The 27,577-nt window shown below is 40.4% G+C and overlaps 1 protein-coding gene across 5 annotated transcripts in view; it reads right to left on the bottom strand.

The window, feature by feature from the left end:
- ano1a (anoctamin 1, calcium activated chloride channel a) overlaps window positions 1–27,577 on the bottom strand; it is a 182,816-nt gene that overhangs the window by 36,486 nt on the left and 118,753 nt on the right. For 2 of the 5 annotated variants that reach the window (XM_067994135.1, XM_067994140.1), the window contains exons 13-22: window positions 20,362–20,444; window positions 20,232–20,243; window positions 18,562–18,636; window positions 17,759–17,836; window positions 14,001–14,075; window positions 11,563–11,764; window positions 8,376–8,487; window positions 8,006–8,063; window positions 7,773–7,873; window positions 1,908–2,053 (exon numbers count right to left, since the gene is read on the bottom strand). In XM_067994135.1, coding sequence (XP_067850236.1) covers window positions 1,908–2,053; window positions 7,773–7,873; window positions 8,006–8,063; window positions 8,376–8,487; window positions 11,563–11,764; window positions 14,001–14,075; window positions 17,759–17,836; window positions 18,562–18,636; window positions 20,232–20,243; window positions 20,362–20,444 — 942 coding nt within the window. The remainder of the gene's footprint in view (window positions 1–1,907; window positions 2,054–7,772; window positions 7,874–8,005; window positions 8,064–8,375; window positions 8,488–11,562; window positions 11,765–14,000; window positions 14,076–17,758; window positions 17,837–18,561; window positions 18,637–20,231; window positions 20,244–20,361; window positions 20,445–27,577) is intronic. The other 3 variants (XM_067994136.1, XM_067994138.1, XM_067994139.1) reach the window with 3 other exon arrangements.

Below are 27,577 nucleotides of genomic sequence, written 5' to 3'. Positions count from 1 at the left end.
GCTCAGAAATATGCAAGCTCGTGAATCTTTAGTCTTAATGGCAACTACACCCTTAAGACAAGCTTTAGAAAACGATTAGGAGCTATTTGTTGTACAGTTCCATACAGGAAAAATAAGTTACTGACACAAAATTCAAGCTGCGAGAAGTAGATGATGCAACTAAAATTCTGAGAGTTCATCACTGCTAGAAGTGTATTTGCCCATTTCAATACAAAACTTCCTTCTCGACATCTACCCTACAGAACCCCTTCATTTTAAAGACCTCTATTTGGTCACTCCTCAACCTTCTCTTTTCTAGTCCCAGCCTGTCCAGCCCTTCAGCCTGCTTAAATCAACATGGCATGCATTTCTGGGGGTGTTCCCAGGAATTCTGCTCAGTGTGCCCTTTTAAAGGCCTCACTGGAATCCTAAAAGTACTTATTTCAAATGTTCCTAGGACATAACATTGTCCTGTTAAATTGCTCAGGTTCAAATTCCAACTCCCAAGAGAAAATCATCTATTTCCTGTTTCAAGTGCCAGCAACATTGGGCCTCAAATTCTGATCAGGCTGCTCTACTTGGAGCTGACCCCACATCTGCCCAAGTTGGGAGCCCCAGATCCTTCGTATACTAGGGGAGGGCAGCCTGCACCTTTAAAGGCACATCAGCATCGCCAGCTCTGAGCAGCCAGCAGCAAAATGGGAGCGGCTGCATGATGCTCCAACAGAAGGCAAGAGGCCCAGAAACTGCCCATCCATAAAATAAGCTTTTTCAATCTTTAGCTCCCATTGGAACCAAACCAAGCGATTTTTTTTGTAAGGTGTTCAATCCCCTCTGGGATTGAGTACCCTTGATTGCAAGACTTCTGGGGCCTCTCCTGGGCCTCGGTGGAACTCATCCCAGCTCTTTGCTGGTTAGGATTCCAGTGAGGCCTTTAAAAGGGCACACTGAGTGGAATTCCTGGGAACACTCCCAGAAATGCATGCCATGTTGATTTAAGCAGGCTGAAGGGCTGGACAGGCTGGGACTAGAAAAGAGAAGGTTGAGGAGTGACCAAATAGAGGTCTTTAAAATGAAGGGGTTCTGTAGGGTAGATGTCGAGAAAACGTTTCCACTTATAGGAGAGTCCAAAACTAGGGGCCATAAATAAGAGTCACTAATAAAGTCAATAAGGAATTCAGGAAAAACCTCTTTACTCAGAGTGTTTAGAAAGTGGAATTTGCTACCACATGGAGTAGTTGAGGTGAATAGCAGAGATACCTTTAAGGGGAAAGCTAGATAAGTACATGTGGGAGAAAGGAATAGAAGGATATGCAGATAGGGTTAGGTGAAGAGGGGTGGGAGGAGGCTCTTGTGGAGCATAAACATAGGCATAGACCAGTTGGGCCGAATGGCTGTTTCTGTGCTGTAAAGTATATGTAATAGTTGCCTCTTGCGCTCAACACCTGAAAATGGCTCAGCTGTAGAATAGGGTAGAATCCTGGTAGAACTGGGTACTGTGCTTTTTTCAGAGCCTCCTTCCAACTGATCTGCCAAGTTTCCACTCAAAGGATACTTAGTTGCTTATTTTGTAATGAGGATTTTACAGGAAGTGAGATGACCTAAAGCTATGATGATCAGACTCACTCTTCCCTGCATCTCCATCATGTGCATTTCCTAACGTTAGTTTGATAAAGCTGGCCAAATTTGATTAGATTTAACATTTTATTTGCCTGCCTGAAGTTATTCAACGTTTAGGTTTAGTGTGGTGTCCCCATCCTCCAAACAGTAATTGGCCAGTTTGATCGAGGTCTTCAAATGTTAAAAAAGATTCAATAGGGTAGATACAGAGAAACTACTTCCTGCTTATTATTTATTTTTTGGTGGTCATGCAGATCAGCCAAGGAGGCTCAAGAGTATTACACTGCAACGTGAAGAAATATACTTACTCATTTCCATGTATTCTGGAGTCAGACCAGCAAATGGATCCAAGTTGTAGTCAGATTCATATTGCTGGGGTATCTTGCAATTGCTTTCGGTTTCCAATTTGGCCTCTCTTTTTGCCTTTATATATCGTATTAGCTTCTTCATTTTTCTGAAATATAAAAAAGGGAGTACAATTCTATTAACACCTGCACGTACTAATTGAAACCAGATACAAGTTTTAACAGAGTAGCATGTTGGTGCACCAAGGAAGACAGGAAGTCGTTTTCTAGCCATTTGAGGTGTTTATACATAATTTGTTGTCAGGACATGGGTGACACTGGCAAGGTTGCATTTAATGCCAATCCCTACTTGCTTGCTTGGCCACTTCAGAGGGCATTAAGAGTTAACCACAGTGTAGGCCTAGAGTCATGTGTAGGGCAAAGCTGGTAGGTGGGCCAGGTTCCCTTCCTGGAAGGTCATTAGTGAACCAGTTCGATTTTTATGACAAAATGGCAGCTTTTACGGTCAAAGATTAATAGAAAGTAAATAAATGAGTTTCTATGAATTTATCAAGACAATAGATCAGGAAACAGAACCATTTACATCTGAATGTAGTCTTTAGAAACAGTTGAATGGATTAGAGCCAAACTAAACCAGAGCAACTGCAATCTCAAATTACTGAATGCTCACATGAATACCATAACAAAGGGTCTTCTTAACCTGGATTGTGTGTGTTTGTGAAACTCTCTTCTCGTTGCTCCTGGGGGCTGTATTGAAATGTAAATTTAACTTCCTGATTTATGATGCTGTAAGATTGTTCCTGGTCAGAGAATCCGGTTTACTTTCCTCTATTAACAATCCGTATTCAAATATGTAAATAGTATAGATGATTTATACACGTTCAAATACTCCAAGTCACTTTTGCCTGCTGCACTTAAAATGATGCTGCAAAGTTCATTCAGATTTCAGCTTTTGAAATTTGGTCTCGTCTGCATTTTATACTTTTGGAAAAAGACAACAGACACAAGTCAAGAAAAACGGAATTCAAAATTCAGTCATTTTACTCTAAATAACATGTACTTAAAAAGGGAAGTGCATCAAGCTCCATATAGTTTAAAACAACATTACCAGCATACGATAGGCCCAGTTTTAACCCCGCCATCCAACAGGAAAGAGGCAGGTGGGTGGTTAAATTATAGTAACGTACTTACCGCTGTGTTTCCGATGCGCGCCAGCCTGCCACAACCTTAACCGTGCACTTTCCTGAGTCAGCCAAAGTGTCCATCAGTGGCAGACAGGGGCCTCATGAATACATGTAAATCGGGGTCCTATGATGCAACTAGGACCCCGGCACCATGTAATGCAACGTCCTGCCCGGAGTCCAACCCGCCAGTAAAATCTAGCGGGATTGGTCTCAGAGCCACTGGAACAGGATTTAAAGGGCTACTTACCTGCAGGTAATTGGATTATAGGTTGGATTGCCAGGAGTTTTTCCAGCTTCCTTCTCTTTTTTTGCTTTACTTACCTTCAGTAAGCTTTATCTGCTTACTGCGGGTGCTGTTATTGCCAGTTTCATTTGGATGGAGAACAGTTGGAGAAAGAACAGCAGCCACCTCAGTAATCAGCAACAGCTGGGCCTGATAGGAGGCAGCAGGTGAGGGGGACTGGGAGGGGGCTGCTCGTAGAAGGCCTAACTCACCAGAGGCAGGGTCACTTTCTTAGGATTAATCCAAGGAGCAGTGCATAAGGAGGCTGTCACAGACCTCTGCTGCCTGTTGGACTAGGGGTCATTCTTTACCAGGGGCTCTCAAAGTCATCACAGCCCTTAATTTGTTTGTCACTGGCAGATAGCATCTGCATCTCCCAGTCTGCAGGTCACTGATGCCCTGTTTGAAAGGATTAACCAGTGCATCACCTTTCCCATTGACCTCAACGTGCGAGCGCTCGGGGGCTCACAGCAGTGGCTGGCTTTCCTCGCATCCAGGGAGTCACTGGCTACACACAACCACCAGCCAGCAGCATTCGTGAATGGGAAAAGCTACCACTCCATTAACGTCTAGGCAGGTCCCAATCAATCAGAGACAGGACCATGCAAGTTTGAACAAGGTACCTAGTCATGATGCATTTATCCTGTGACAGTCGACCATCGCCCCCAATATTCGACCCTTCCAGGAATGTAGCAAGGTGACTGCTGGGGGACAAGGTATACCACCTACACACATGGCTCATGACAACCCGGCTATGCTTGAGCAACAAGGCCAGGGGCCCACCAGGCTGATTACTGAGCACACCATAAGAATGCTAAAGCAGAGGTTCAGGTATCTCAGCAAGTCTGGGGGCTTCCTGCATTATGCCCTGCAAAAAAAAAAGTCTCCTACATCATAGTGGCAGCTTTTCATATTCATGAAATGCTGCTGGCTGGTGTTCTGGTGCCCTGATGGCCAAATGTAGTGTCAGTACAAAGTAGTTTTGCTTCACACCGATGCTGCAGTTATGGTATAAATGCAACAGGAATCCAAAGACCTTATCTGACTTCACACTGGAGTGAAGTGGTGCAAGACTCCCTGAAAAGTCTCACTTCAGTTTAGCCCTTAACTCCTGATTTACGCTCTGCAAGTTTAGTGTTGGTGTGAAGCTGAAACCACTTCATACTGATACTAAACTTGTAGTGTAAATACATCCTTAAAGTAGATAGTCCTAATTGAAAAGGTAGCACCCTGCAGATACTCTATGGGCTGAATGGCTTCTTGTTGTGCTGTAATTTGTGATCTTATGTACTGAAGAATGGATATTAAAATTGGAGAAACTAATGGTGGCAGTGTCAGCAGTCTGTCACATTACAGTAGTCATGCGATCGTATGGCTATCTACCCACCCCCTCCCCCCAATCGTATATATAGGCATTAATGCTGGAGCATACTTTGACTCTAACAAGGAGGTAGCAGCACAGAGACCAAAATGATACAACAAAGAACTTACAGACCATGAAAAGCAAGCTCCAAGTCTGAAAAGAAAAGACTTGCATTTATATAGCGCCTTTTACAATCTCAGGTTGTAAGCCAATTATGTACTTTTTGAAGTGTAGTCACTGTTGTAGGGTAGGAAACGCAGCAGGCAATGTTTGGTCCCACAAATAACAATGAGATAATGAAAAGATAATCAGTTTTTTAAAAAAGTGATGTTAGTTGAGGGATAAATATTGGCAAGGACACCAGGGAGAACTCCCTTGCTTCTCTTCGAAATAGTGCTGTGGGATCGTTTGCATCCACCTAAGGGGGCAGACTGGGCCTCGATTTACGTCTCATCCAAAAGACAGCAGCTCCAACAGTGCAACATTCCCTCAGTACTGCACTGGAGTATCAGCCTAGATTTTTTTGCTCAAGTCTCTAGAGTGGGACTTGAACCCACAACCTCTGACTCAGGAGGTCAAGAGCACTACCACCGAGCCATTGCTGACATTTGCCAGATAGAGAACTGAGGAGTAAGTAGAGAGAATTTGTATGTGGAGGTTGAACTACATGCCAAGAGAAAGGAAATCCATTATCTAAGATAGGTAATCTAACATTCTTTCTCAATCATTCAACCTCCATACACAGATTAGTTTGCCCAGAGATGCAGAAAACAGAGGCAATAGGATTCCCTTCAACACAGAGTGGACTTGGAGAACAGCAACAAACCGTTAGTCACCTTCAGCTGCTAAACCAAATGGACAATGGTTGGTAAAAACACATTACTCCATGTAGCTGACTTGCAGACATAACTTTATGTTGGCCCATGATGCTTCAGTTATGTGGAGCAATCGGGAAGCTAGGACTGTTTGCCTTAGAGTAGAAAAGACAGAGATTTAATAGGTGTTCAAAATTATGAAGGGTTTTGATAGAGTAAATAGGGAGAAACTGTTTCCACTGGCAGGAGGATCGGTAACCTGAGGACACAGATTTAAGATAATTGGCAAAAGAACCAGAGGGGCGAGGAGTTTTTTTTAAAAAACGCAGCGAGTTATGATCTGGAATGCACTGCCTGAAAGTGTGGTGAAAGCAGATTCAATTAGTAACTTTCAAAAGGGAACTGGATAAATACTTAAAGAAAAAATTACAGGGCTATGGGGAAAGAGCAGGGGCGTGGGACTAATTGGATAGCTCTTTTAAAGAGCCGGCACAGGCATGACTGGCTGAATGGCCTCCTTCTGTGCTGTATGATTCCATGATCTAGTCACAGCATGAGAAGAGTGCATTCTAACTTTTTCTGATGGCTTCCAACAAGTCCAAGAATAATGCAATGAAGTACATTTGATGGCCTATTTGGCTGGATAATATCCTGTGGTTTTCCTCTGTCTGGATGATGACCTACCCAATGGTATGTGGAGGATGAATAAGTGGGGAATAATTTGAGTTATTTTGTTCCTATTTATTAATGACTTAAAATACACCGGCTTAACAGTAAATGCTGATGATATCACAGGAACTGGCTGGGCCGGGTCACGGTGTTTGTTAATGTAAGGGAGTTGAAACAACATGTACAAGGAGACAAGATTCCTTAGATTACATGGGCTGATGTTAATCAACTCCCTTGCACAGTGATGCTCAGTGACTCCTCTCAACCATTTCCTCCAGTAACACGTCCAGTGCCCACTGTTTAAACAAAAATATTCACCAACTCAATAAAACTGGAAAGAAAAAAAGTTAGTAAACCATTGTTTGATGAAGAGAAATCCTGCCACCCAGATCGAGGAGGCGGAGGTTTGGCGGGATGGGACTTCTTCCAGTTCTGGAGAATTTCTTCCCTTCCCCATTTAAGCATTGATAAAAATAGAGGAGATATGATGAGGGACTGTGGGTTATGATTTAAAACTCACAGATGCACTGGCTCAATAATTCATGGGTGATCATGATGAGTGAATTATGATGAGCACTGCAAGTGAAATATAAATCGTATTGCCAGGCTGCTCATTGTGTGTTGTGTTTAGACCACTTTGGCCAAGTATTAAAATGAAAATGATAAAAGTTATATGTAAATTTTAATTTTAAGTAGGGACTCAATTGACGGCCATATTGTCAAATTGTTCTCGTCACATCACTATGAAACCTCATCCTACAGTCCATCCCCAACAGAGTCTGTTTTTAGGCCCCATGTCAACTTTATGAAATACAAAAGATACTCACATAATATAAAGTATGCTAAAGACTAAAAATTAACCTGCAATGAACATAATACTGTAGACATATTGGGGCGGAAACGGGTCTTGTGTGGTAGCACAAAACGGGCGGTATTGCATCTTCTGCCCGTTATACACCCGGGATTCAGTTCCATTGATTTCAGTATCGGGCGGAGCGGATAGCAAGTGGCCAATGTGACACCGCTCGTTATGCGCTGCCGCCCAAGTTGAATTTTGCACCCCATTAACGCTTGGAACAGTGAAAATGTCATACTTGAAGAAATGAGGAACAGGCAATTTTGCATTTTGCTGGTGCATCGCGTTACTTTGTGGAATAGCAAGCCATTGCTGTATTAAGAAGTGCTTGTGTGACTTTAAACACTCTTCCCATAGTGAATTCCTCATCACAGCCTTTCCATTGGAGAGAGAGACATGGAGCAGAAGTCAGGTACTTGCTCACATATCATAAGGCGAGTCACCTTGGGGTTGTCCTCTTGCACCTTCTAGTGGCATTGGCAAAGACCAGAGAACAGGTTGGCCACCTGCCCTCTTGGCTTGGACATGAAACTTGTGCTGAGAAACCTTAAAGTGGAGGAAACATAAAATAGCTGGAAAAAAAATGCATCTAAAAAGCAACAAAATATATGGATAACAAATATACAAAAAGCACATGTTCTTTCAAGCAACTTATCCAGTCTTATGTACTCAGCCAATTCATTCAATTAGATGCTTACGGAATGCCTATTTCAAACAGGTTGTTCTGAATCAGCTGTTTGCCCAGCATGATGATGCTCAGTTGAATGCACAGTTCCATCAAGCAGCCTCCAGGAGCGCACTGGACAAGAAACAGGACAAGGGTCAGAAGTTCCTTTCACTGAAGTGGACCATTAGATTTTGAAGACCAATTTAAATTTGTACTTGGGGGGGGGGGGGGGGGGGGGGGGGGGAGAAAAAAAAATCACTTTACCTCTTCCATTCGCATGTGGCGAAAGATGTAGGTATATTTTCCAGGTCGACCAGTGAACCTAGAAGCAAAAAATATTTGATACGACTCCACTTTTACAAATAGAAAGCATACAAGGTCAAATGGTAAGTAGGTTGACGAGAGTCTTAAAATCAGGAATTTACATTGGTTCACAGTGTTAAATGCTGGTCATAAATCAGTTTTATCTCCACCCTCGCCCCCCCACCCCAACCTTCATAACTACTGGAGGGCACACCACTTTGGACCACAATTCCATCCCATTTTTACTGATTATATCAGGTTTGTCACTGAATTCTTGCTAGGTTTCATCATACAACATGGTGTTTTGAGAGCGTTGTACCAAGTCACTCACCTGCCTTTGAAAAATGCAACATAAAAGATGGGGGTGTAGGCATTCACAAATTTCAACAGAAAAGCCTTAAAAATTAATCTTTCTTCGAAACTTTTGTCCGTTTTGGGTATCTCTGTAGCAGGGACAAAACACAAATGGAATCACTATTCGGCAACTGAAAATAAACAAACAGTCTCCAGCAGTATCTGATTAATAGATTAGAATTACAATTATTGCAATGTCCCATGTGAACTATTGCACTGCTCTCCTGGCCAGCCTCCCACCTTCCATAAACTTCAGCTCATCCAAGCTCTGCTGCCCGTATCCTAACTCACACCAAGTCTCGTTCACCCTATGTTTGCTGACCTACATTGGCTCCCAGTCCGCAATGCCTCAAATTTAAAATTTTCATCATGGCATTCAAATCCCTCCATAGCCTCACCCCTCCCTATCTCTAACCTCCACCAGCCCATCAACCCTCAGATCTCTATGCTCCTCCAATTCTGGTCTCTTGCACATGCCTGATTTCCATCGCTCCACTGTTGGCGGCTATGCCTTCAGCTGTCTAGGCCCTAAGCTCTGGAATTCTCTCCCTAAACCTCTGCCTCTCTCTTCCTTCAAGATGCTCCTTAAAACTTCTCTTTGACCAAGCTTTTGGTCACCTGTCCTAATATCTCCTTATGCAGCTCGGTGTCAAATTTTGTTTGATAACACTCCTGTGAAGTGCCTTGGGACATTTCACAATGTTAAAAGCACAATATAAATGCAAATTATTGTTGAAATCTAAAAACAGGTTTATTTGTATGTCTCCTTTTTACTGACTGACTTTAAATGGCCTGGTACCATGAGAGACTGCATGCCTATTCATATAGAAGTTTTGAGAGCATTTGTCACACTTCAAAGCGTCAAGAGTGTTAAAAACATTTTTTCCTGACCTGGAGCCAGAAATTTATAAGTACCTGGCAATGTGCAAATTTCCCTCATCAAACAGCAACTAAACTTTGATTGATCTCAGGACCTAATTAGGCCACTTCCCCACAGGAAGCACCTTAAAAAAGGGAAAGGGCAAGTTAGACCACTTCCTGATGGGGCATACCTGAGCTGCAGCCTCAAGGGGAAAGGCCAGGGTAACAACTAAATATCACAACTATGCTCTAAATCCCAGGCTACCTGTGAGCAGTACAATGGGAGCGCAGCTAATGTTTGGAAATAAAAAGGGAAGCACCATCATAATGGGACCATTATTCTTGGCACATTCTTCCTACCAAGAGCTAACAATCACACTGGGGGAAAGAGAGAGGAATAGTGTACAATAGGTCTCAGGGCAATGACAGTATGACAGGTTTTAGATTAGACTTTGTATATATTTTTAAAAAAACTAAATCATAAGCCAAAGCAGAACAACTTTTAAATAGCAAATTACTGTACCTTTAATTAGAGACTGTCACAAAATGACATGGCTGTACATCAAGTGTAAATGTAAAACTGATTATTAAAAAACTTGTTCAATAACAAATCATTTGTCTGTATCAAATGGATTGTTTTAAAATGAGGTAGTGGAAAGCAAATAGGCCATGATCTCCATACTTTACTTTCCCTTAGCAAAAATTGTGTACCTCAATGTACTGATATGAATTTGCATTGATAGACTAGCTGGAGTTTGACTAACTATTGACATGTAAATAGCTGTTGCTACAATTTTATATCCATGATGCCCACAGAGCTATGGCTTGTAACAATTTAATTGGGGAGGAGGGAAAATCATTGTATCATGATCTTTGGAGAATGCCAAGCGTGTTACATAGAATTTACAGCACAGGACCAGGCCATTCAGCCCAACTGGTCTATGCCAATGTTTATGCTCCATACAAGCCTCCTGCCCTCCTACTTCATCTAACCCTATCAGCATGTCCTTCTATAGTGCTGGAAAGGGAGAGAGGGTATTCTACGTGAAGATCTGATGCCACTCACGATGGCAGCCAAATGTAACAGAGGTGCCGATTTTAATAATTTAAGACCTTCAAAAAGGTTTTCTTTTTTGCTTGCATTGCTGCCTGAAGGAAAAAGTGAATATTTCATTTTAGACAATATTGCAGTGATTTGTCCCTACATATTTTGTGTTAACGTCAAACACATGACCAAATACATGCATGAATGCAATACCAATTTGTAGAACAGCATTCCACAGATCATAGAAGCATAGAAAATAGGAGCAAGAGTAGGCCATTTGGCCCTGCTCCGCCATTCAAAATGATCATGGCTGATCGTCTAACTCAGTACCCTGTTCCCGCTTTTTCCCCATATCCCTTGATCCCTTTAGCATTAAGAAATATATCTATCTCCTCCTTGAATACATCTAATGACTTGGCCTCCCCTGCCTTCTGTGGTAGAGAATTCCACAGGTTCACCAACCTGAGTGAAGAAGTTTCTCCTCATCTCTGTTCTAAATGGCATCCTGAGACTGTGACCCCTGGTTCTGGACTCCCCAGCCAGCGGGAACATCTTCCCTGCATCTAGTCTGTCTAGTCCTGTTAGAATTTTATATGTTTTGATGAGATCACCTCTCTTTCTTCTAAACTCTAGTGAATATAGGCCCAGTCGACCCAATCTCTCCTCATATGTCAGTCCTGCCATCCCAGGAATCAGTCTGGTAAACCTTTGTTGCACTCCCTCCATGGTAAGGACATCCTTCCTCAGATAAGGAGACCAAAACTGCATACAATACTCCAGATGTGGTCTCACCAAAGCCCTGTATAACCGCAGTAAGACATCCCTGCTCCTGCACTCAACTCCTCTTGCAATGAAGGCCAACATACTATTCGTTGAATTCAGGAAGGGGTTTTGCAGGGGGTGGGGGGAAAAGGAGAATTGGAGGGAAAGTTGCAGTAAGAAATGAAATGAAGTCAAATTCAATACCATTACATAAATGACATAGACTCTTCATTTGAGGCAGATAATAGTAGGCTTTGGGGAAAGAGAAAGACAATTGAATTGGTTTTGAGTTGCTCTTGCAAAAGAGCTGGCACTGATACGATGAGCTGAATGGCCTCCTTCTGTGCTATAACTTCTGTGGTTCCAGTCAAATCAGTTCAAAAACCTCACCCCTATTTGATAAGTGTGTATCTAAAACGTTTAGCAGTTAGTACAGTATCTAAAGTCAACTAACTTTACTGTGGGCAAAGAGTATCATTGCCAGTTCTGTCCTTACCAATTTTTGTCAGCCACCAGGCAATGGAGCCATAGACTTCATCCAAAATGAGAATGACCACTAGATTGATGATAACTGCAGTAGCCGTGACAATGACTCTGACGTTGGCTTTGGCGTATGGGTCAGAGCTCACAGCCATAGCTGCTGCAGTAGAGATTCTGTACAGGATCACTCCAAAGACTATAGCAAATGTCAGACCAATCTAGAGAAAGCAGACAATTTGGTTAAAATCCAGAAGCAATAATACCTCAGAAAATTCATCTTGGGCAAAAAACAAAAACCAATTATCCATACCGGCCTGTGGTGACAAATACTGGAGACGAGGTCTGGTCGCTACGTGTAGTAATATTGTAAACACGTTTTTCATTAATAGCAACTTCAGCAAGTCTCCCACTGATCTGACACTCAATCAAATCTTGCACAACTGCAGCAAATTAAAATGTTTAGCGACCAGAGAATAATGATGTTTGAGAAACAAATCCAATTGTAGCAAGAATAATATTAAAGGAAAGTCTTGCATCTAGTGCACATCTATCATGCATCAAATGCAAGTGATGCACTTTGTCACTGAGTTAAAACAATCTTAAGGAAAACCAAGTCAGTGATTTGAAACTTACAAGCACCTAGAACTGCCATTTAACTGATTTAGGTAGTTTTCATTTAACCACAAGTACCTGGATTTGCCCATTTAGACCAGTGGCCTTAAAAGGGAGAGGTTAAGTTCGCAGCAAAATAAGTTACATTGAAATAGTGCTCAGAGGCATCTTGGAGCATTCTATAGGATGCTGGATGGCAGGCAGCAACTTAGGGATGGAATGGATCACAGAAAGGGGATGGGGAGAGGTCGTAGTGAAGTCTGAAGATGAGCATAAGAGTCTTAAAGTTGATTCTCAGATTTGAAAAACCAGTGGAGCTTGGCATGGACAGGGGTAATGGTGATGTGGGCGTTAGCGTAGGCGAGGATACTGGATGTGGCATTCCGGATGACTTGTTTATGAATGGTAGAAGCAGGGAAGTCGATTGAGAGCACTGGACAAGTTCAACGGTGAGGTGATTAAAAGTGTGAACTGGGTTTTCGATGGCGAAGGGGCATTGTTGCAGAGATGAAAAGTGGTCTTGGTGACACACCGGATGTGGGCAAGGAAGTTGTGCTCAGGGTCAATCAATATGTCACGGTTTTGCATCTCTGGACTAAGACTAACCGCCAGCAGCAAAGAAGATACAATCTAACATACAAGTCATTAAATGCATGACTTTTGTGGACGCAACAGGGGATTATAGTGAATAGATTCCTTTTCTAGCTACTGGGAAGAGGGCTCCTTTGGCAACTGCAACAGATTATTGACCACAGTGCCTCGATTGCTGTAAGGGCCACTGGGTTTGTTCCCTTACATTTGTTTGAATTGTATATATTATATGGGTGCAATAGAACCAACATAACTTGAGAAGCAAAGACCAGAAAAGACCATTTGGCCTATTCAATCTCACCACTAATACCTGAACTTTCCTTTTACAGTATTCAATTGCATTTTGAACATCCTTGATCTGTTTAGCTCTGCTACCCTGCTTGGTAGATTTTTCCAAAACATTTATCACTCCGAGTTCTTCCTAATATCAGTTTTTGAATTTAGTTTTCACTAATTTCCTGAGGTTCTATTTTACAGCCTTACTTTCAAGTACTGATCTTCAGTACTATCTGGACGTGATGTTGTATCTATCTCAAAGAAGTCCCTCAAGATAATTTGTTTCAGGTTGTAGAGGTTCCCTAACCTTTCCTCATAGATCATCCCCTTATACTTGGGATCAGCCTTGATGTTCTTCTCCATACCGTCTCCAATACTTGTATGTGGTTTTTGCAGCATGGTGACCAAAGCTGACATTGTAATCCCAAGTGTTGCCTGATTAAAGCATTACAACACCATAGCAAGATCTTAGAAGACATGTACTCTATTTCTGTAGTTCTATATTGTAGCATTCTAATCATATACTCCCGATGAGGGGTTTTGACAGAGTAGATAGGGAGAAACTGTTCCCACTGGCAGAAGGGTTGGTAACCAGGAAGACCCAGGTTTAAAATAATTGGTAAAAGAACCAGAGGGGAGATGAGGAGAATTTTTTTTAAAAATTGCAGCGATTTGTTATGGTCTGGAACGCACTGCCTGAAAGGGTGGTCGATGCAGATTTAACAGCTACTTTCAAAAGGGAGTTGGATATATACTTGAAAAAGGATAAATTTGCAGGGCTATGGGGAAAGAACGAGGGAGTGGGACTAATTGGATAGCTCTTACAAAGAGCCGGCACAGGCACAATGGGCTGAATGCACTCCTCCTGTGCTGTATGATACCGGCTTGACTCGCATATGACTTTCTGTGGATGTCCATATCACAAAACCTCATAATAAACCATAATTTAAAATGTCTACACATGTATATTCTTACCATAAATAGGACACTGACTATATTCATCAGATAAGCTGGGCTACGGTCCTTCCAAGTCAGCTTCTCCTTTTCAGTCTACAAATAAAGCAGAACCAGTAAAAAGTTAATCCCTCAAGGCTATCTTTTAACTAAAAGATGTGCTAGGAGCTTCTGCTCAAAATAAGTCCTTATCTGAATCATGAAGTCCATCAGATTTCACCTGGACAGCAAGGTGGTTAAGTAATACAGAACTATTAGACACAAATGACATGCTTTCAAACCTTGTGTGTGTTAAAGGAACTATACACTAGACCAAAACCAATCTGTTTGAATATTTGCATGTCTGATCGTACACTGACATTCATTGGCGAACACACACCCTTCTGTGTTTTCATAAGACTGCTCCTCCCACTAATATTCCAAACAATTTTTATAAAAAGTCACTAATGGAACAGATTATATAGAATTTACAGCACTGAAATAGACCATTTGGGCCAACTGGTCTGTGTCAGTGTTTGTACTCCACACAAGCCTCCTCCCACTCTAATACCTAACCCTATCTGCATATCCTTTTATTCAGTAACTATTTCAACACGCTTTAGGTTTTAGTTTCTTTACACTACATTATTGAATTACCATGTCATTATACCGCTGCTTTCCAGTTGATGCAGACTGGTTTCGAATGCACATCAACACAAAAGAGGCAGATTGGTGATCTGATGCTCAAATGCATTGAAGAGTTGACATGCCAACTAGCTTAAAAATTTTACAGCTTCTCTAATGAGCCTCCAGGAAACTTGAAAACTTAAATATTTAAAAATTTTTTGAACATTAGAAGACTCACACCGAAAGCTCTCTGCATAGTAAAATGTGCTCCAGCAGAATTCCTCCATTGCTGGACAGAGAGCAATGTGCAACCTGCAGTATAACTCAGTTCTGCCAGCTGTGCAGTGTCTCTGGTAGAACAGCCATAGAAAGTTATTACTCTTGTAATGAGATTTTGTGTGAGGCAAGTTTTGGATTTTGTTAAAAAAAATCTATGTCTTGCATGATGGACAAAAAAGAATCCGGAGACCTCTATGACCATGCAGTTGAGGCTGCTTCTGCATTGTCAATATTACAAGTAATGCAATAGGTATACTCCTACCTATCCAACTGTAGCCAGAGCATCTCCAGCAATGGCTTCTCTTCCTGCTCCTGCACCACTACCTCAAGTCCTTTCTCCCCACCCCCCCACCACCCAAAAATTACATGGTGCCACTTGGCATCATCCCCATATACACTCATGACACCCAGCTCTTCCTGTCCACCACCTCTCTCAACCCATCCACTGCCTCTCGAGTCGTCAGACTGCTTGTCCGGCATCCAGTCTTGGATGGACCACATTTTCTTCCAGTTAAACATCATCTTTGGACTATGCCACAAACTCCGTACCTTTTCCATCGATTCCATCCCCCTTCCCGGCCACCGTCTCAGGCTGAACCAGACTGTTGGCAAACTTGGTGGCCTGTTGTTGATTCTGTCCAGAACACAATATAACCACCAATTTGGGGCACATGCAGCATCTTCTATATAGTTCATTTATATAGTTCTAGCAATATGGGTTTACCACAATATAAAATGGAGAAACAAACGAAACTCATTAAGCTTTTTCCAAGGCCTGTATTATTGAACACATTAAAAAATGCAGCCAAAGAATCAAAAATTAGAGGTGGAATCCGACCAAGCAGATGCATTGGTTTCATCCAACAACTTAAATTCCAAAAGGTATACCAAAGTTTTATTCTGGAATATTCCTTTCATATTAGTACTGATGTAGGGTGACATGAAAGTGAATTTAGAAATAGAGGGCTGTTGAAATATTATACAAAGTAAAAGATTTAACTATCAACTCAAAATCTTGGGAATGTATGATCATATATTCATAGTTTGTTTGGGAGGGGGGAGGGAAGATGGAGAGCAGGATGCTATGAACTGTTTTATATCATCAATATTGAAAGAAAATATGGAATTAGGATCAGCTGCTGACTTTGATGCATCTGATGGCCTACTGTTATCCTTTTGTTGCTAATTCATAGATCATATTTAAATTCATAGATCTTTAAATAGAGGCACAACAATGAAGTGAAACTCAGATTAAGAAACTGGAGAATAAATCCCTGTATTAAATCTGCTGGGTTGGTTTAATAAAGGTTCTTGTTCATCTTTTGGTATGATAAGGGCTTGTAACCCAAACACAATTAAAAGTTTGAAGCTAGCGTTGTTACTTTGAAATAAGCTGGTTACAAAGAATGTCAAAATGGTTTATTCACAAATCCTTTTCCATTTATGCCCACCAGCCTCTGCCCACAAAGTTTTCCCATCCTCGAGATGCCCCGATGCCAGCTGCTGTGCTGCTTTATCCTTTAGTTGAGAGGATGGAATGGTCTGGGCCACAATGACGCTTGATGCCACCCAGGACAGGTGCAGATCTAATCCCAGAGGTCTCGCCTTGTGCCAGAGATGGAACAAGCCACCTTGTCCAGTGACCGCCCTTTTTTTTGAAAAAAAAATGAGTGTCTCTCCCTCCCTCCATGCTGTCGTACTCCTCATTTAGGATGTTCCCGCCCTTATACGCTTCAATAACCCATCAATGCTGCACCTCATTCAGCCAGCCAGAAGTACTGCAGGAAGAGATGTCAGGACACTTCACTTTCTCCCACAAGACTGGTTAAACCTCTCTCAGGTGAACCTAAAGTACATCAGTCACAATTGTGAATTAAATGAATGTGGGTAGCCCCCTTTGAAAGTCTAGCAGTCCAGCACAGTAGCCAAGAGGTTGGTCCCATCATCTCCCATTTAAGTGATGGGACACTTGTCATTACACTTTCCACTAAACTTGCCAATTATATAATTGTAGTTTTGTAGTTAGCCAGGTAAATGCAAATTAAAGCTGTTTGATATGACCAACGTGTGATATTAAATAAGGACAAACTTCAAAACTAGAAGCTTAGCACATTTAAGTCCCTGAGTGACTATAAAATTGTCATTTTAAGCTACTACTAGTCAAGCATCACAAAACAAGTCACATGGTGCACAAATCACTAAAACAAATAGAATAATAATCATTACATGCACAGTGACAACCAAACTAAGGTGACTGGGAACAAAATTGAATTAAAGGTGTCTATACAAGTACTCTCATGCACAGCCATTCTAATGCGCTGTATTACCAACTATCAGATACATTTAATAAGGTGAAAAAGTTTTAAAAATAAAATCCATTCACTTGTTGAGAAAGACTGCCACTTCAAATGCTATTGTGCTTCTTAGAAATAATTTAGATAAATTTGAGTACAAATGCTTCACTTGCTCATTTATGGAATGAACTTTTCCATATGAATTAATAATATATTATTAAAAATGACAAAGTAACAGCGATCTAGCATCTCAGATGATCCAAACCAATACCCCTTGAAGATGTTGGTAATCGTATGAAGCAATTCAAACTCACCCTCTAACGAGGCAAACTATCATCTTTTCTTCACTTTGCTTATTTATCGACAGTGAACTGAATGTTCAAGAATTGTTTGATGAAATTATATAGTAGAATGAGATTGTAATAGCAACTGAAATTGACCAATATATTTTACTGCAATGAATTGCACTTTTGTTTTATAAAAGATGTGACACCACCAGTGATAATATATAAATATATATTTCTTTTTAAAAAAAAAATTTGGCCCCATGTCTTTCTGAACAAACGTGGAGAAAAAAGCAGCTTTATTTTCAACTAGTACCAATTTCACCCCAGCCATGGCAGACCAAACTCTGTTTTTCCATTTGTTTGGGTGTTCCTCCACTGCTTCCATTGGCTTCTGAGGTCAGGCAGAGAAAAGGACCACATAGGCAGAGTGTTAAATTCAGTCACACAGCATCATCACAGACTAACAAAGGGATCCAATACCAAGTTATTTAATTTATTGACTTGGGTGGGGGGTGGGGGTGGAGAAAGAGGGGGGCGGAAGAGGAAATGATTTCCCTGTACTCAGCCAGGTGAAATGTTTAAATCCATTTTTCACCCAACATTAACATCAAGCACAATCAAGTCAGGTACAGGATGTGCCAGATGAACAGTGAAGCTCTCTCCACTCTCTTCTGACAACATGCCTTAACCCCAAACACAAAGGCACCGTCTACTGTAACAGGAGTAAATGTTCCCCCTTTACTAAATCAGCCATTGGTGAGGGCTCTCTCAGTAAGGTTAACAATAATAGGCAGCCTCCTGTTGGATTGAACTTGCCAAACTCATTTTATGATGTAGCCAGAGAGAGAAGACTTTCAATCCAATAGGCTGGACTGACCCTAATCAAACCCTAATTCCAGGTGGGAAAGGATAATGTTACCAGTCCCTGAATATCAAGTGATTTAATAAAGAAGTGCATTTATTAATGGACAAGCACAATAACTACAACACTAAATTTTTCTTGAAAAAAATTACATCAATCAATAATAGTTGCAACAAAAAAGTGGCATTTTGCAAGCAGACTTTTATAAAAATATTTGTTGGTAAGATTTAATTACATTGAAAGTTCATCCATACCTCTTCCTTCCTTTGCTGTTCTTTCTTCAGAACTTTACTCAGAACTCTGGCCTCATATTCAGGCCTTGGATGATCCTGTGCATTTCAAAGAAGAAAATAAAACTTAACAAATAAACTGAAAAAATATTTTTTAAAAAAGCTGTATAAAAAGTTTACTAAAAGTACAGCCATTTCCCCCCCCCCCCAATAAACCATTACTAGAACCACCCCTTAATATTTTTCTGGTCCTGGTGCAAGAACCATTACAATCACTAGAGGAGCTCAAACTTTATTGAGATGGACCACCAAAAATTATTTCTTTTGCTGAACCTCACCAACTTATAATTTGCCTGTACCCGTTTCTACACTCAAATATGGTCTAGAATCAAGGACTGACTAATGGTTTACATAAACGTTTATTATAACACCAGTTGCTGCCCAAAATCTGTATAGTATTTATTAATTTAAAAATAATTTATATAGAGTAAGAACATTTTCACCTACTGCAGGCAGGTAGCCTTTGGTTGGACGTCACTAGAAGCAATAGCCTCCATTCTACAGCAAGCAAATGCCACTTCCTGAAGGCTCCTGCCCCTCTTTTACTTAACAAGCAATAATTAAAAACCAACCTCAGATGTGACAACCACTTGGATCAATATTTATGATCCAAGGGTACAAACAAGATGAGAGAGAGAGAACAAAACTCAAGTCATGAACTAGATATTAAAATAGTTTATTCAGATTTGGAAATTACAAAGGGGGCAATCCTACTGTGGTTATGTGGAAAAGTTTACTGCAATTATCATGCTACATTGGCAGGAGCCTTATGAATATATTTTTATATCTGATGCTGATAGCACCCAGATCACTAAATGGACGAGAGAGGAAAATTACATCATGATCTTTGGAGAATATCAACCAAGTAAATCATAGCACAGAAACAGGCCATTTGGCCCACGCCGATGTTTATGCTTTACATGAGCCTCCTCCCACTCTACTTCGTCTAACCTTAACAGCATATCCTCTTAAGGTTGCTTGAAGTGTAATAAAGTACCTCATCACCCAGCTGTTAAGTCAGCATTAATGGAGACCTGTACACATGCAAAATGTTTCCAAGGCAGCAATGACAGAGGGAGGACTTAAAGTGTGCAATGAAACTCCCCCACCAGTTACTGCCTCACTAAAAACATGACTCCAGCCATTTCAGGGTTATACTCTATTGGATAGTGTGATGTTAAGGGCTGCTTCTTTGGTCATTAAAAATCTTAATGGGAAAGTTATAAATGAGCAGGAATCACCACCGACAGGCTCCCCAGCTTCTAATTAACACAATACGTCCACACTAGGGTCAGTCATCATTGTAGTCCTGAGATCCCAAAGGAGACGCAGTTTGGGCAGACAAGTAAAACTAGTGAAATAATTGAGTGGTACCAATATTGGCCATAGGAAGATTCCCCCGTTCTGGCAGGTAAAGTTCCCACATTAAAAGAATTCTTATCGATTATCAAAAGCATCAATTTTTCCTATAATGGAACATGTAGGAAAAATAAAAGCACAACACAATTAACTTAAATATGCGCTGGATTTAAATCCCCACTCCCCCAACACTAGCAGTGCAATTGAAGCATATCATGTCATAATTAGGCAGGCTTATAAAAGATATACAGTATTTAATTAAAAAAATTGCAAACCTTTAATCGTTCCTTCAGGCAGTCAGCAACAGAAGAAAAAACAAGTATTATTAAACTGAAAAATAGTGATAAAAGATAGTTTATTCAAAACAAATTTAAGAATTTTTAGAAAGCATTTTTGAAAGCTAACCTCCTCCTCTTCAAATCCGGTAAGATCCCATTTGTAATTGAGCCTCATTTGGCATCTTTTCCAGTGTTCCAAAAACATGGCAGCTGGAAGCAAAATTATGCTCAGTTAAAATATGTGGATAGACCACTGCTCTCTCAAATAATTTTTTTTATATAGAAAAACAATGCAAAGGATTGTTTAATAAACTAAAAGGGGTTCTTGTAAAGAGGAGTTTAAAATCATTCTTGTACACTCCTCAGTGCATGGGTTTCAGTGATAAAATTATCCTTAAATGGAGACACTGAAGATCGTTTCTGGGGCCAGAATCATGGCGTTTGAAGTATTTTCAGAAGAAATGGAAACAAGAAAGATAGCTAACTTAGGGTGTAATTACACTACAGATGTAGTCTGCGTGTGAAGCAGTTTTCCTTCACATTGATGCTGCTGTTAGAGAGTGTAAAATGCAGGCTGAATCTGGTGTCAGTGTCCAAACAGCACTAGAACAAAGCAGAGTGAGATTTCCTGGAGGAGGGAGTCTCACACCATTGTGGAGTTAGGTTCAGGCCATCACACCTGATTCACACTCCATGTTTAGTGTCAGTGCAAATTGGTTCTGGGTTTCCATCGACACTAAACTTGTGTGAACGCACCTTTAATCTGTTTAAAACCTGTTGCACCACTCAGGCTCTTTCCTGTATAGCTCTGCTCACTTTCCAGCACTCTCACCTTCAAGACTATGGGTTCAAGCCCCATTCCAGAGACTGGAGCACAAAATCTAGGCTTCAGTGCAGGACTGAGTGAGTGCTGCATTGAGGGCCTGTCCTTCAGTTAAATTGGTTACCCATCTTATCTGATAATTGAAGTGGAAGTTAAACAGGAGAAACAGGGAGATGTGCAATTGTCCTAGCCATCATTCAGTTAATGTAATCTTTTACTAAACCCTCTTAATGAAGTGTTACTAACAAATCAACCTTTGTAAACCACTGGTTTGAGCTTGTGATACTGATTAAGAATTAATTCCCATATCTTCTAACTGTTTATTTCTGCTAATAGTTGATTAAAACCTTCCAATCAGTACCAATCTCCCATTGTACACAGTTAGAAATATCTAGGGCTGGATCACTAGATGAGATAAATTCCTACTCAGCTCAAATTTCCACAAGCAGGGTTGATTTTTGGATAAATGTAAGGAATCTTACAACACCAGGTTATAGTCCAACAAATTTATTTTAAAATCACAAGCTTTCGGAGATTATCTCCTTCGTCAGATGAATGAATGAAAAGGTTCTCAAATTGCATATCTTATACTATGTTGGGACAGCATCACACCAATCAAAAGGTGTCGTTGTTATTCAAACAGGCCAGTCACGGAGAACAGCACGTCCCAGTACACTAGATATACATTGTGTCTATTACACAGGCAGGCAGAAAGAAACTCAAAATGGCAGAGAGAGAGAGAGAGAGAGAGAGAGAGAGAGATAGAAATTGTGTTTCTAGCCAATATTATACCAATTTGAATATTGGGTAGAAATAGTTCCCAATCCCTGCCATCAAAATCACAAATTCAACCAGTGATGAGGGGCAGGTCTATTGAACCAATGATGGGGCAGATCCAAATAAAAATTTATGCTTTTGACAAATTGGAAATTACTTGTGAACCAGTACACTCCGAACTTCCTGCTCTCTTCATTGTGTATACGTTTCATTTTCCAATGTGCATAATTTTACATTTATTTACATCTGCTGCCACTTAGCACATTTAGTTAACTGAACCAGATCCATTGAAATGCAATCAATTCCTCTGACACTGGTCATCTGTCCACATAAAGCTATTAGAATTTTTTTTAAGAAGGCACCCTACATCATGTTTACAAACAGCAGGGGACTCAGAACAAAGCCCTGTGGAATTCCTCTAGTTACCAATCCTCAGACAGAGCTGTTCCCATTTGTCAAATGAGGTTCTGCAAACATTTCTCTCCATTATAGCTTTTATGAGCTTTGATAACATTGACAGCAGGATATTGACCTGTTGACCATCATGATCCAACCTTGATTCCTTCTTGTGGTCAAGCATGATGTTCATAGTTTGTCATTTAGAGAAGCAAACACTAGTGAACAGCAACAGTTTATATGGATGAGTCTGGCAAGCAGCTGATTCCTTGGCCTAAGCCCAAGAGAACAGATTATTAGGGCCAGTATTTTTGAAGACGACATTCAAACTTTCTTGTGGCTAAACGATTCAATGTTCGGTGGGAATTTTGACGTTTAATTATAGTGTTCATGATTTTCAGCAATGATGTCCATTTTACACACACGGTTCCGAGATGAAGGATAGTGAAATTGGCTCTAAATTTTAAAAGCACCTTCCACTCGCTCAGAACCTGAGTGGCAAGCAATTTGGAGCCAATTTCAGAATTGCAACTCCGGTGAGCTGATTAACACAGACTTTTCAGCTTGGTATAGTGATGGGATTCCCCCTACACTTGGTCGCCTGATCGTTCATTGAACTAGGGTTATGACCTGATGCCAGTACTGTTGTTTTGTGTGACACTAAGTATTCTCTGATCTGGGCTGAGCCCAGGTGTCAAATCTCATTGATTGGAGACTGGAATGCCAGTCTAGAATAGCAACTTCCTGTTTAAAGTCATTATCATTGGCCTAGTTTTACGCTTGGATCTTGTACATGGTATTCCTTGCAGAATGCTAATGAATGGGCGTTAAGATAGAGATCAAGTGGTCAGTCTTGCCAATTGGTGGTTTGTTGAGTACTTCCAGGTGATTGGGTAAGTCATTCCATTCTACCTAAAATAAATATTATTTCTAATTTTATTCCTGCTCGAGATATTTCTGTACGCAAATTGGCGGCTTCATTTGCCTACAATAGTGACAACACATCAAAAGTAATTAATTAGCTGTGAAACATTTTGGGATGTCCTGAGGTCACTATATAAATGCAAGTTCCTTCTTTCTTGGAGAAATGAGAATACAATAGCAACTGAAGGAGAGCACAGCACTTTCCAATGGTGGTCTTTGTTTCCTCTGACAATTTTTTCAGAAATTAATATTTTGGGATACAGTATGAGTAATTTGAGACATGACACATAGTACGTGTAGCCTGTTTGAGGGGAACAGGTGACTTTGGGCCTATGGTTCCCAAAGCTGTCCACCATTGATTGGTTTTCCTCGCCTCATGACTGGGTTTGTTGTAGACTAATTGATAGAGATTGATTGCCATGATTAGTCGACAACTCCATCATTGTTGCATCATGCAACTACCAGATAGAAGGTGAACTAGATGAACCTTAAGTCTTTTTTTTGTTTATCAAAGCCTATTTTCCTACACTTCAAATGATCAGTCCTTCACCTATAGATTAATAGAATGAATACTGTAGGCTATAAACATCCAACTGGTCAAAAAGTCTATGTATAAAAAGTGCACTCATTGTTTAAATTCTTGGCCAAACCATATAAATATTAAAAGCCCCATTTTGATAATATTTAACAATTGTTGCACAATGCCAGTCAAACTTTCTATTACAATCATCCATTAAAGCCATTTGTTTTGCTAACTGTCCATTATCTTATGTAAGCTAGCCTTAAATCAACCCCTTTGCACTGTGTAGCTGAGTCTCTCAGGCAAAGCAATAGGAATACCTACTGTGATGTTCTATCTCTGACTACGTGACTGCCAACAACAGTAACACATAGAAACTAAACAATACTGCTGCCATGGCACATGTACAGATGATGACATTAAAAGCTATTCTTAGCTAGCGAGCAGAAGACTCGGGTGACTAACTTAGATTTTGGTTTCCTGGAACTTGAGGGGAAGATTTCCTCAATTTGGAGCAAAATCAAACCCGTTTTTAAAGAATATATTTATGATTTCCAATACAAAGTCAACAAAGGAAATCTGATTGGCAAAGTGATCACCCAAACACCTGTTTTGTCCGCAGCTGTGATTGAGCTCCCATTCACTTCCCGTTCCACTCTCATTCTGACCTCTCTGTCCTTTGCCTTCTACATTGTTCCAATGACGATCAACATAAGCTCAAGGCACAGCACCTCATCTTTCTACTAAGCACTTTGCGGCCTTAACATTGGCTAACAATTTCAAATCTTAACTACAGCTCCCATTTTCTCTCTGGTAGTAGGTGTTGGCCTTGTGGGATGGTGTTTTCATGCAAAATTGGGGGGGGGGGGGGGTGGAAGAGAGTGGGAACAGGATATGGATTGGCGTGGGGACCCTCCATTGGAACACCATTGGTGGGGTGATCTGCACACTTACCTCCTATTTTTCTTTCACCAGACTCTTTGGCCATTGGAGTCTGCTCTGTCTTGCCGGTTTATCATACTTCCCTTTCTACCTATCCACCTTTCAATATTCACACACACTGTCTTATATATGCCTTATTTCTCATTCATCTCATGTTAATATCACCTCTTTTAACCATATCCTTTTAACCATATCCAATTCTGCACTGAAGCACTTCATACAGAAAATTAAAAAAATAGTACAATGTGGTTTCTCACCCCTTCCCATCCTTTCCCTTATTCAGTTCATCAAATGCTGCTCATCCCAGGGTCTTAGACCAGAAACATCAACTTCAGTTTCTCTACAGGTGCTGCCTGACTTGCTGAGTATTCCCAGCTTTTTCTGTTGTGGTTTTGAGGAAATCCCCTCATGTCTTGTGCCCACGACCCGCTGGTAATACTTCAGATAGTGCCCACGACATTGCAATCACGAGGACACACGTAATTTGTGCTTTAGGTTTGACACAAAGCTGGCTTAAGTGGATTTAAATTTATACATCTGATGAGATCTATATTTAGTTTTTGATTAGGAAAAAAAACAGCTGCTCTACTTTCTGTCAAATAGATTCCACTTGGTATTCCTACCCTTCCATTGGGTTTTCTTTCAGAGATGTATAGTAAGTATGCTAGGGTAAAAAATCTCTAATCTTCTGTTCCTAAATATAATCTACCAACATTACTAGAATTTCATTTTAAAAATCAAATTCTAGTAAGTTCTCAAGGTTAAAACAGCATCACATTGTGTGGAGGCACACATTCTCTACAAGGCTACTAACAATTTACTTCAACTATAAACTTCCATTCTGTCCAACTTTAACCACCCCACTCCTTAAACTGAGACGAGCTACATAGCGCTCGATATCACAGAAACACTTCTACTTGCATATATATTTTTTTAAACTTAGGAGTATGATCGTGTAATGGTTATGTTACTGGACTAGTAATCCAGAGGTCTGAACGTAATCAAATCCCACTATGGCAGTTTGAGAATTTGAATTCAGTTTTAAAAATCTGGCATCAGAAAGTGACCATAAAGCTGTAGGATTGTCGTAAAAATCCAGCTGGTTAACTAACGTTCTTTAGGGAAGGAAACCTGCAGTCTATACCTGGTCTGACCTATATGTGACTCCAGTCCCACATCAGTGTGGTTGACTTTCAACTTCCCTTTGAAGTGGCTTAGCAAGCCACTCAATTGTATCAAACTGCGTGGTTCAAAAAGGCCCACCACATCAGGGCAACTGGGGATGGACGATAAATCTTGCCAGTGACACATCCCAAGGATGAATAAAAAGGGAAAAAAAAAAATCTGTAAAATATTTCATTAATCTATTTAAGGCAGTTTTGTATCAAAACGTTCATTGGAAGTGGTTCTTTCATGTGGGCCAGCTCTCTTGCTGTTGCATCTATTCCCACTACACGGTGGAATAGACAGCAGCAGTTAATTGCGCCTGTGCAGTTCATGCAAAATCAGGCTTGCAACTATGGTGGTCTTCTCTGACTTCCAGGAAGTTCTGTACAGATTAGCAATGCAAAAGAATGACCATGGCCAGATCTTAAATGTTGGACCTGACCTTGATACCATTACTAGCCATAGATGATACTTTCACAAAGCAGTCAGATAAACTTAGCAAAATCTCCTCTCAGTGGAGTCTTGGTGCCTTGACGGCACTGGTATCATTACATTTAGCTTATAGGCCAGAAGCAGTCTTGTACAAGGAAGTGGGGAATACAAAGATTTTTTTTTTGGTAAATATGCATGCGAGTTTGGAAATGGATTATAAAATTCTAAACCTATGGTTCAATATGCGTTTTATGCGGTTATATATATATATATATATATATATATATATATATATATATATATACACACACACAGTTAGGTCAAATATCTCATCGTTGAGGAGAATTAATTACATTTTACATCCTGTGATAGGGAGAAAGGACCACTCCCCACCAGTGTCATCTGATTCCCTGGGAGAGTATTCACCTCACTTGTTTGCTTACCCACTTGGGAAACATTTATGTGGGAGGAAGTAAGTCGAACAGGAAGGTGAAAATGTGTGTGGAAAGAGAAAAGGAGAGAATTATTGAAAATTGTAATATTTAATTTGGCTATTACCCCAATTCATTATTTTCTAGAGACACCTGACTCAAATTTACAGTTCGAAGAAATGGTCACGTAATTGCTCTATTGAAAAGCAGACACTTTATATAATGGCGTGGGTAATGATAGATAGCACACCCGATACTAAAGACTGTGCATAAATAAACACCGATTTCCCACAATGAGGCAAGCTCCTTGAGGGGAAAGTTTTTTTTAAAAAAAACATGGGAATCCCACAACAAACTACAGCTCGATGAGGCAACAAGCATTGGGTATGCTCCACCGAGAGATAAAGCCACATCTTCCAACAAAATGTTTAGACACAGATGTTCTGCAAACATTTGCCAAATAGTTGGGCAAGTGCACAAGGGAGCAGGGAGAGAGTCCATGGAGCAATAAAAAGGCTAGCCTAGACAAGCAAAACAAGCACAACAAGAATGTCTGCACAAAATATTTTTCTGCTGGAGCATCTGGTCTATGTACAACAGCCCCATTTATTTTGTTGTTGCTAATTTACTTCCAACAGAAATGCTAGTGATTAATTTCTGAACAATTGGGTTAAAATATCCATCCAGAAATACACAATGTACATTTAGACTTCTTATATATCTCAAAAATGGGGTGAGTTTTCATGCTACTTGTGTATGTTAGATGTGGAAAATGATTGATCTAAAGGCATATAATTGTGCCAATGGAATGCACCCTCACTATAAAGAAAAAAAGTCAATTCAGTTAAATGGTTTGAAGATTATTTTTCACACGCTACATGTTAAAATTATGTTGTATTTCTTGTCATCTTGAGTGCAAAGACAGTGTCAA

The sequence above is a fragment of the Heptranchias perlo genome, chromosome 12 (assembly GCF_035084215.1).
Source record: "Heptranchias perlo isolate sHepPer1 chromosome 12, sHepPer1.hap1, whole genome shotgun sequence".
Classification (NCBI taxonomy): domain Eukaryota; kingdom Metazoa; phylum Chordata; class Chondrichthyes; order Hexanchiformes; family Hexanchidae; genus Heptranchias; species Heptranchias perlo.
This window is presented reverse-complemented; position numbering and strand designations above follow the sequence as displayed.